The sequence below is a fragment of the Amia ocellicauda genome, chromosome 14, assembly GCF_036373705.1.
Source record: "Amia ocellicauda isolate fAmiCal2 chromosome 14, fAmiCal2.hap1, whole genome shotgun sequence".
NCBI lineage: Eukaryota > Metazoa > Chordata > Actinopteri > Amiiformes > Amiidae > Amia > Amia ocellicauda.
The window spans coordinates 24296091-24306957 of NC_089863.1; the positions used below are offsets into that span (position 1 = coordinate 24296091).

Sequence of the window (10867 nt, forward strand, 5' to 3'; positions counted from 1 at the left end):
AGGCCTCCACACGCTTGCGCGCCTGTGATTGGCTGCCCAGCGATCCTTCTACCGTCTCCACCTGAGCGAAACCAGTGCAGTACGGACAGCGTGAGGGAAGCGGCGAGTTTATCCTTTGGGGTTTTATTAAAGCATCAAAACGTCGTACGCAATGAGGTAATGTAATGCAACCGCAATATATTACATGCAGCACAACTTATTTACGCATATATATTCAAAAGGGTTTTGTGAGAGCCGGCTTTCCCCTACCCTCATAGTAGGCCTTAGTTGAGACCCCGGTACTCGAGTGAGCTAGTGTCCGCCTGCCGGGTCGGGGGTGTGCGGTCTGCGTTATAGTCGGACCGTCGTTTTGAAACCCAGGCCGCACGCACGGTTGCATTGGCAGTTTGTGTGTGGAATCCACGCTGTCGTGCAAGAGCAGGAGCCGTAGGGAGCTCTGGGGGCTCATGTGCCCCGATTAGGATGAATGAATGGCTCCGACTCGAGTGCCCGGTCTGTGTGCGGCCTACCTGTTTGCGTGCAAACAAAGCTACCAGAACAGCGGTGCGCAAGCAACTTCGCCACCAGTGCATTTTATATTAATTTAACGGACTGTTGTTTTTGTTTGGGAGCCTTTGTGGAGAAACACGACAATATAAGGTGCGACACAATCGTTCCGCCCCGGCGGCTCCACACACAGTCCCCCCGGTGATGAAAGAGACAGATGTCGGCGTGTGGGATGGGAAGCTAGCCCCGTCTCTTGGTGTGTGTTTATATTAATTTGGACGGTGTGTCATTCATTGTTTTCCTTCATCTTTCTTTTTCTTTCTCTTTCTCTCCAGAGGCGATAGGGGGCGGGGCCGGGGTGGCCGGTTCGGGTCCCGAGGAGGACTGGCACAGGGGTGAGCATCCGTCTGTGTCTGTCTCTGTGTGTCCGTCCGTCCGTCTCTGTCCTTCAGTGGGGTCTCTTTGGGTGTCTACCTGTCCATCCGTCCCTCAGTGTGGGGTCTGTGTCTGTCTGTATGTTCATCCCTTTGGTTTGACCTGTCTATCTGTCCTGCAGTGCGGTCTGTCTTTCTGTTCCTGTGGATTGACCTGTCCATCTCTCTCTTGCAGGTATCGCCCCTTCGTGCCACACATCCCCTTCGATTTCTACGTGGTGAGTACCCCTCTCACTCGCCCCTCACTGCCCTTTCTTCAGTGAGGTGAGTTAGTTCCCTCTCTCTCTGTCCCCCTGTGACATTAAGTCTCTCTCTCTCTCTCTCTCTCTCTCTCTCTCTCTCCATTTCTCAGTGTGAGATGGCGTTCCCCAGGGTGAAGGCCGCCCCTGATGAGACGGCGTTCAGTGAGTGTCTGCTGAAGAGGAACCAGGACCTCAGCCCCACTCCCACAGAGCAGGTACCCCACTCGCCCTCCAGTCGGAATCGAGGTCTCGTTTCCCTGGTTTGAGCCCCTCGAGAGCTCCTGATGTGGACGCTTTCATGTTACTCTCTCGCTCATCCCCCTCTCTTTCCTCCTCCTCCAGTCCTCCATCCTCTCGCTGGTCACTAAGATCAACAACGTCATCGACAACCTCATCGTGGCCCCTGGGAACTTCGAAGTGGTGAGCCGGCGGTCGTGTCTGATCCGTGTCGTGCTTTGAATGGACCCTGTTGTCTTTAGCCGGCTGCGCTGTACCAAAGGACAGCACTCTGTGCGCGGCCTGGTTTGGCAGCTCTGTGCCAGGGGGTGGGGGGAGCAGGTCAAACGATCACTTACACGGCCAGGACGCAGAGTTCGACATTCCCCATGGCCCGCAGTCCTGGGGCCAGTAGAGATCGTAGTTTTGGTCTGTAGCAACAGGAAACCACAGGCCCGAAGCACTATATATTATGCCCTGTTTCCACTGGCGGACGTGTCCGGACCCGGAGGCTTAAATGGGTGTTTCCACTGAGTAAGCGTCCGGATGTGTCTGTGTTTTGTGGAGGTTAACAATCTGGTGCTGGACGTGTCCGTAAGCGTCCGTCCCCACTGAGGACATGATTCACTTTCAGGAGCGAGATTTGTGCTTGACTTGTGGACAGACATATATATTGAGATATAATCTCAATTGCCGTGTGTGATCACAAAGAAATTAGTTTTATTAGCAGCATGGAGTGAAATCCACGTACAGAAACAATGACTGCTTACAGTTAATATCTGAGTGTATTAACGCAGGACCGGTGCAATGCAGTGACTAGTTAAAATAAACTGAAGGATAATAATCAGATCGGTAGGAGCCGATGTTATTAATAATGTATGAACAGCTGGCCGGTGTTTCAGGCTGTGGTTTTGTGAATGGTGTGCAGGACAATCCGCAGACACAATCAGTAGGAAGGCGAACATGATTCAGTTAACGTGTCCATTTACAAGTTAAATTAATGAATAAATAAATACAGCAGATCTGGGTTTCCCTCTAAAAAATTAAGGACTGGTTTAATAAATGCGTCCATAAATGCCATGACTGAGACGCACACACTTTAGTTCAATTATAACCTGCTATATTGTATCTGCTATTACTGTATAATTCATCGTGAAACGTGTGTATTTTGTTTCAACTGTAACTTACCCTGGTTAAGGACGTCTGCTAAGTAAATTATAAATAATACGGCAAAAAGTATTGTTTGCAGTTCCAAATTTGCAGAAAGAGTAATAAGTTAAGGGAGTCACGCTGTGCGTTTAAAATACATATATACTAGCACAAATGATGACGATAATATCAATACATATTCGCTATTTAGTATTACTGTTGCGCATGGAAACGTATTCTTATAGGAATGTGCTTGTCTGAATATAATGTTGTCTCTACACGTTCAGCTCTTCCTAATATCTCTTAACAGAAACGTGTATTTATTACGCTGTCTTCAATCATGTAAAGCACAAAGAATAAAACCGACACAAAAGTCCTCTCCTCGTCAGGCTGTGTCGCTCATAGTGTTTCCTGTCTCTGTTTTTAAAACGAAACGCAAACCAAACCCACAGTCGCTGCTCCTCCATCAGAGGGACAGATCACAGCGGCCTGGTTTTACAGAAAAAGCTCTGAGGACGGATGCGTCCGGCACGGCATGGCACGACACGGACGCTTAAGCCAGTGGAACCGAGGCATTATTGTGTTCCCATCTGTGTAGTGGGGTCATGGTGACTACCAAAATCACGGAGCTGGGTTTTAGCCCCGAATGTGTTCAAATCCCAGTGATGTCCTTTAGTGCAGTTTAAAGCACAGGCAACTCCACACACAGCAGTTGATCTACAGTAACGCATTAAATAAAGTAAGTTAGCATTTAAGTCTTGAAAGTGAGCAGTATTTTATGATTGCACATCACTACAAAGCATATTTATCATTTCAATAAACAATTTAGAGGAAGAATTGTTTTTAAAGACATGGAAGGAGTGTTGTGCTGTTTTATTTCCATTATTATAATTACGTATTCAGATAAGTGTGTAAATATGAGCAGCAATTTAATTTTGGGTTATACTGTATACTTTGTAAAACAGATCGTTGCCAAATAGTTTAAATGCCAGTTATGTATGATGGGACCTTTGCTATGAGTAGAATTTGGTGATCCGATGTTTGTTAAATTGGGGGGAGGGGGAGAAACATTGGTCCGCATACAGTTTTATCCGGGCCAGTAAAATAATTGCCTGTGCTGCCCAGAGTGCGTCTTCAGTCAGCACTGGCACTCTTCACAGCTGCATTTATCGATCGGTGTGTATCTTTTTAAGTATTTATCGGACTGCTTACCCCGCCACCCTTCTCTCCGTCTCTTCTCTCTCCCTCCAGCAAATCGAGGAGGTGCGTCAGGTGGGCTCCTACAAGAAGGGCACCATGACCACGGGGCACAACGTCGCTGACCTGGTGGTCATCCTCAAGATCCTGCCCACGTGTGAGTGATGGCCACCATTGGCCCAGTCGACGGGGCCAGAGAGGGGGTGGGGGTTCTGCCTGCTCTGGTCCAGTCAGGGCTGAGATGTGATTTCCTTTCTGAGTGTATGGGGCTAGAAGGTCACGGTGACAATGACACTGCAGCAGTGCAGTTTCTGAATCTCTCTCTCTCTCTCTCAGTGGAGGCGGTGGCTGCACTGGGGAACAAGGTGGTGGAGACCCTGCGCACACAGGACCCTGCCGAAGGTGAGTCGCGGTCACTGTAGCTGGGGTCATAGGGCACCTGTAGTCAAATAACAAGGTGCTAGATGTCTTACCCAGATCGAATGATTACTTTTGATCGTGCTGGTATTGCCAACAAAACGCCCGTAACCCAGTGGTTGAAGTTTGTCAACTTTTCCCGTCAAGTAAATCTTGAAGGCGTCGCCATATTGCCATTTATTTACCCAGGTCAGAGGTCAGTGTGGCGTATTGTCATTGACAGCCCTCGGGTGGAATCTTTGGCGAAAGATATGCATACTGGGATAGCTGTCCGAGATCCGTAAAGTCACGGTTTGTGATTGGGTAACAAATCTCTAGGCTAATGGCAGATCATAGTAATGTCCTTTCCATTGGTCCGTGCCCACCATTTGATTTCTCAAGCCAGGAAGTACGCAATGTAAACAAAACCGCACCTTTCTGAATCACAGCTACGCAGCTAAAAATAAATCCTTTCCCTGTGAATGAATACTTTGTAATTGATGTAATTGAAGTTTGGGTGCATCCACCCAATTAGTCCTCTCAGGGTTAAATACAATGGAGTGCAGGTTAATGTGAGCGATATGGTTTGTTCTCACTGGTGATGTCCCCACACACATCGTGCAATCATTGCATCCGTGAACGCCATCTCTGTGGATGTCTTTTGAGCTGTGTAACTGTCCCGCTTGTTAGTGAAACACGTTCGGTCTAGTGCCTGAATATCCTCATACATAAGATCATTCTTTGCAGCAAATGCATTCTTGGTCAGTGCCGGTAGACCTCCGACATCAAAATCAACCGGATCATCGCTGTCACTCATTAATTCCTGAATTTGAATAGTCTGCCCTTCAAAGGTTTTAAAGTCCGTCTCTCTCCCTCAGTGCTCTCCATGCTGACCAATGAGACGGGCTTTGAGATCAGCTCTGCTGACGCCACAGTGAAGATCCTCATCACCACGGTGCCCCCCAACCTGCGCAAGCTGGACCCCGAGCTGCACCGTGAGTCGGGGTGCTGGGGCAGGGGGTGGGCGCGCTGGGAGCGACTGGCCAGGGAGGGGCGTATACTCTGTGTACCTTGTGTGTGAGACGCCTCTCCTCTCTCTCCCTCTTAGTGGATATCAAGGTCCTGCAGAGCGCCCTGGCTGCCATCCGTCACGCGCGCTGGTTTGAGGAGAACGCCTCTCAGTCCACGTGAGTTTCCCGTCCTACTACAGCACTACTACAGTACTATTGCAGTAGACTTGTACATTTCCACTGAGAATGTTTTCAAATCTGTTAATGCCTTCAGGGGCATGTGTATGTGTGTGTGTGGTGACCACCCTGCTCAGTCTGCCTGACCCGGCTCTCCTCCCTCAGGGTGAAGGTTTTGATCCGGCTGCTGAAGGACCTGCGAGTGCGTTTCCCTGGATTCGAGCCCCTCACGCCCTGGATTGTCGACCTGCTGGTGAGACGCCCACCCACCCTCTCTTTTAGCAGTCCAGCAGGGTCTCAGCCCTGGTCCTGCAGAGACACAGTCCAGCCCAGCAGGGTCTCAGCCCTGGTCCTGCAGAGACACAGTCCAGTCCAGCAGGGATGCACTGATCTGAAAAATTCTGTGCCACTGCCGATATTTTATTTTACCATTTGTACCCTGTCAAAAAAAAAATCTTGCTTTTGATGATGCTTTTCAATACGCACCTTCAATTATACAACTACAAAATGATGGATCAACTTTTAGTGTTAGTTTCTGTAACGTTCTTCCACAACAAATGTTTTTTCCATTGTATTTAAATAACAAAGACCATCATAAAAAGGCTCAGTGCATAGAAAAATAATGGATACAACGAATATGTACAAGTGTATGTAAACCCTGGATGCATTAAAGGCACATGAGTGGAGCAAATCGGACACTTATTTAGATGCAAGAAAAGCAGCACCATCAGTATAAAATATTGCCATTTTAAAGCAGTTGTCCAATTTTTGACAATATTGGTTGATACTGATCGATTAATGCATCCCTGATTCTCGTTTGAATATTTGCTATTACCACCAAGATCTGCACCCGCGGCGGCACCACTCGGGCACATGCCCTAGGCTTCCGGGCTCACCGCAGCGGCCCTCCTACTCGTCGCGGCTTAGGAGAGTACTAATTTGTGCCAGTTTCTAATTTTCCTCTCTCTCTCCTTCTCTCTCAGGGTCACTCCGCTGTCATGAACAACCCCTCCAGACAGCCACTGTCTCTCAATGTGGCGTACAGGTGAGTTATGTGTGTGTGTGTGTCCTCCTGTCTCTGTGCTGATTCTGTGTCTCCCTGTGTGTGCTCACTCTACGTGTGTCATCCTGTCTGTCTTTGCTCACTCACTGTCCATGTGTGTTGTCAGGCGCTGTCTGCAGATGCTGGCGGCGGGGCTGTTCCTGCCCGGCTCGGTGGGCATCACTGACCCCTGCGAGAGCGGCAACTTCAGGGTCCACACTGTGATGACGCTGGAGCAGCAGGTGAGGTGGTGGGGTTGAGAGCAGCCTGCTGTCGATCGGGGGCCCTGGCTGTCGCAGCGTCTCGCTGCACTCCGATTTGTTTATGATTGTGGCCCTGTGCTTGACTGACCCCTGCAGGACATGGTGTGCTTCACAGCGCAGACGCTGGTGCGCATCCTCTCCCACGGGGGCTACAGGAAGATCCTGGGCCTGGAGGGGGACGCCAGCTGTGAGTACAGGGGGTGGGGACTGCCATATCTGGGGGGATTGAGGAGACCGTAAGCCCCAACCCCAGCCTAGACCAGCGCTCAAATCTCTGTCCCCCCGCCCTGTCGCTGCAGACCTGGCTTCAGAGATGTCCACGTGGGACGGGGTGATCGTCACGCCGTCGGAGAAGGCCTACGAGAAGCCGCCCGAGAAGAAGGAGGGAGAGGAGGAGGCCCTGGAGGAGGGAGGAGAGGGGGAGGAGGAGAGCATGGAGACGCAGGAGTGAGCCTGGCTGCCTCGGGTCTGCCGAGAGAGGTCAGTCCAGGCAGGGACTCGGCAGCGTTGCGTGAGATGGGCTCCAAGTTTCCTGGCTCTGGTGCCGGAGGGAGGGGAATTCAAAAGACAAACAAACAAAAGAAACATGTTCCAATAAAACCTTAAATCAAGCAATCAGTGCCATTAGGGTTTCCAGTTAGATTGAGTAATTAGCAGAGCAGAACAGAGTCAACACAGAGAGAAAGAACAGCTGGCACTGAGCTCTGTGTGTGTGTGTGTGTGTACAGTGAACAATCTCTCTGAGCGAGAGACAGAGAGAGAGACCTAGAGAGAGTGAGAGAGCAAGAGAGAGGGGGAGATGGAGCGAGACCTAGAGAGGGGGGGAGACAGAGAGGGAGGTAGAGAGAGAGACCTAGAGAGGGGGGGATTGAGAGAGGTTGAGACGGAGAGAGTGACCTAGAGTGAGAGAGAGAGAGGAGGAGACGGGGGAAGAGGGGGAGACGTGGAGAGAGACCTAGAGACGGGGAGATGGACAGAGTGCAAGAGAGAGAGGGGAAGATGGATAGAGTGGGAGACGGAGAGCGAGGGGGAGCAAAGACACGGATTGCATTTCCTGGGTTGGCACCAGTGTGGCATGGATGAGTGCCAGCCCCACTGGGGCAGCCAGCTGGCAGCCCCCTCACCTCCGCAGGGTGACTCTTTCTAGTGTTCATGTCCTCTCTGCCCCCCCACTCGTGCTCTCGCTCTCTCCAGTCCGTTGGCTGAGCTCTATTGGCTCGACTCATTTAAGCATCTTTACCGCAGTGCCAGGGAGCTATTGTTACATCTGAGGACCACAGCAGCACCTGCCATCATAACTAACTGTACAGGTATTAACCCCCTCTCTCTCTCTCCCCAGGCTGTTATAACCGTGTCCGCTCCCGTCTGCAGTTCCCAGGAAGATCTTTTTTTTTTTTTGGGGGGGGGGGGTTTTCTCTCTCTCCTGGGACGGGTGCGTAGCTCTTCTGGGCCAGACAGGGCCGCTCCGCTCGCGGCGCCAGGGAGTCAACGCCAGCAGACGCCTTCACACACGCTCTTCCTCTGAATTCTCACTTTTTTTTAATTTTTATTTTGTAAACTGTTTGTTTTTACAGGTTTTTTTTTTTTTTATTGTTGTAGTTGTTACCGACCAGAATAAAATGTTGAAATGTGTGTTTTAATGTTCTGTGTCTTTCGACTGTTTCGTGGTTCGGAGAGTCCTGTGGGATGTGAATCATTTTAAGTTATTTATTATTATTGGTATTTGTCTCATTTCCAGGCTGGACGGGGGTGGGACCTGTGACACACACACGCACACTGGCTAATGTGTTTCTGGTCGCAGCGCGTCTGTAATGTTTTTTGGCAAATGAATGCAAGCAGTGAGAGAGACTGCTGTCGGTGTGGCGGGGTTTCTGGATAATTTAATGCCGGGGCTTCTGGACAGGCTCAGTGGGAACGCCAGAGATAAACGGGCACATTTGTTCTCGGCGTCCCTGTTTTCCAGTCTGTTCTGTTTCCTGTCAATCGCATTAGCGGGAAACCCAGCGGCGAGGGCAGCCAGCAGTGGGCGGCAGTGATGGGGCTCTGTGTGTGGAGCAGCGCTGCCCGGCGGTCAAGGCCAGAGCCTCATGCCAACGGGGCTGCACTAGAGAGAGCGTGGGTTCCTGTGACTTTGTTTAGAGGGGCAACTAGGTCTTCAAATAAACCTGTTCGGTGTGTGTGTGTGTATAAATATATATTTAGTGTATGTGTATATTAGAAAAAATAGTACCACAGGAAAAAAACGAAACTCTATAGTGTGCTATAATGCACTGAGAATGCAAAACATTATATATCATATTGTACTGCACTGCATTGGGCTGTGCGAGCACTGCCCGTGTTTTAACGTAGTACTACAAACATGAAGTTGCAACTACAACTCCCAGCGCATTTTTGCAGCCAAGCCCACGACCATCCTTTGCCGCAGAGTGTGGGATCGGAGTCATTATAATACGCGCCTGCGCAGCTCCGGTTTCGCGACTGCGCGGTGTCTCCTGGGAGTTCTCCGGCGTTCGCAGGTGGCTTGGCGGATGAAGACGTCACCAGTACGGTTTGTAATTAAACTAATCATCCATTTTATTTCCCATATTTGTGCACCCACTTTCACACTGCTTTGAGTATCTCCTCGAAGTGCCGTGTAGATACGTGGCGACATTCAATTTTCTTATTTTTAAGTAGTGTAGTGAATATAGTGTCGGGTGGGGATTTAGTACAGAAAGTTGTCTGTATTACAAACCAGACAACGATGTATGTGTTTATTTTTTAATTCAATAAGCTTAAAAACCTTTAGATACATTGCTGTTCTGATGTTGTGTCCAGGAAAATAGTTCCCAACACGTTGAGGCTGATATCTGGTATATGCGAGCAGTGATTGGCTGTTGGCACAACCTTTAATACAATATTACACCTTACCTTATTGCTTTGCTGGTTTGCACTGCATCTGGGGTTTTCAAACCGGTCCTGGAGGACCCCCTGCCCTGCTGGTTTTTGTTCCAACCTAGGTCTTAATTACTTAATTGAATGGTATATTGTTTTTTTTTTAGGTCAATTAAGGATTCAATTAAGCAATTAAGACCTCAGTTGGAACAAACAACAGCAGGGCAGGGGGTCCTCCTGGTCCGGATTGAAAACCCCTGCACTGCATCATGACGGAAAGCTTTGCGTGGTCTGGGTTGCGGCCGCTGATTGCTGGTGATCTCTTCAGGTATGAAAATGCTGACTCGCAAAAATAGATCAAACAAATGTTGTCGAGTATTTGCCCGATTTTTCTCATATTTGGATGTTTTCCCTCCACAATAAAGTTGCAGAAGTTCTCCTGTGCTCTCGAGCTGACTGCCGATGTCTTCATGTGAAACAATGAAGCTGTTTTTGTTGTAATGTCATCAACATCAAGCATCAAAGGACGAATGTAGCTACACTTTCCAGGATGGCAAGGTCTGCGATAATGCTGTACGTCTGTTCAACGTATATAGCAGTGCACAATGTGCTGGGTTTTCCCCTGACTTTCGAGCTCCGACATCACATTTTTGAAGTGTCCCAGTTCTTGTTGCTGCACTTGTGAGGACAGCCATTTTATTTTTGTTTAACAACTGCCATGGAACTAATCATGCCAACAATAGTCTTGACCTTTCCTTTTAGTAATTCAAGTAATTGAGCTCATTCAACCAGACAGTGAAGTCAATCTTAACAGCCACACTTCGTCTCCCAACTGCTTGTATTCTGCATCTTTTGGGGCCAGAAACTCCTTGATTTCCGATAACAGATCCCTACATCTCTGCAGCAATCTACCTCTACTAAGCCACCTCCAATGTGATAAATATCCTCCCATCGAGTTTTTCCTTTCGGAGAGATAATTTTGAGCACGTCTGTCTTTGCCGCTCATATCTTCAGACACCATTCTGATGGAAATGCACAACTGACGTGTGTCGACTCGCCAGATTGAAGTGATTTACGTCTTCTGTCAGCTGTTCTGCCAGATCCTCACCCATCACCCCACGGCGCCATGTAACAGTCTTTCTAGAAAGCTGAACATCCTTATTAGCTGAAATAATTTCCGATATATTTTTGAAATCGTCAAACGGTGACTCCGCTGCCTCTAAACGGGCCTCTTTTCTCGTTTCTCCATCCTGAAATGGTTTCTTGTGCTTGGCCCGTATGCAGTCGTGGCTGCCTTTGATTGTGAGCTGGGCCTGTTAAAGATTGATCGTTGGGCAGCGTTTTGAGACTTCAGTCCCTTCACCGTTTTATTTCGAATTTC

General features: G+C 49.0%; 1 protein-coding gene across 1 annotated transcript; it reads left to right on the forward strand.

Annotated features, from left to right (window-relative positions):
* The first annotated feature begins 39 nt into the window (after nucleotides 1-39).
* ilf2 (interleukin enhancer binding factor 2) lies at nucleotides 40-8244 on the forward strand. Its single transcript, XM_066721287.1, has 15 exons — nucleotides 40-156; nucleotides 822-881; nucleotides 1096-1138; nucleotides 1273-1377; nucleotides 1505-1582; nucleotides 3779-3881; nucleotides 4061-4126; nucleotides 4999-5115; nucleotides 5229-5307; nucleotides 5473-5560; nucleotides 6291-6352; nucleotides 6477-6591; nucleotides 6709-6799; nucleotides 6912-7092; nucleotides 7952-8244. Exons 1-14 carry the CDS (start codon nucleotides 152-154, stop codon nucleotides 7061-7063), a joined length of 1164 nt encoding a protein of 387 aa, XP_066577384.1. The 5' UTR covers nucleotides 40-151; the 3' UTR covers nucleotides 7064-7092; nucleotides 7952-8244.
* Nucleotides 8245-10867: the final 2623 nt, after the last annotated feature.

Coding starts and splice junctions, on each gene's coding strand:
- ilf2 (XM_066721287.1), top strand. Junction 1,378..1,504: donor GCCCCACTCCCACAGAGCAG/GTACCCCACTCG, acceptor CTCCTCCTCCAG/TCCTCCATCCTCTCGCTGGT. Junction 5,116..5,228: donor GCTGGACCCCGAGCTGCACC/GTGAGTCGGGGT, acceptor TCTCCCTCTTAG/TGGATATCAAGGTCCTGCAG.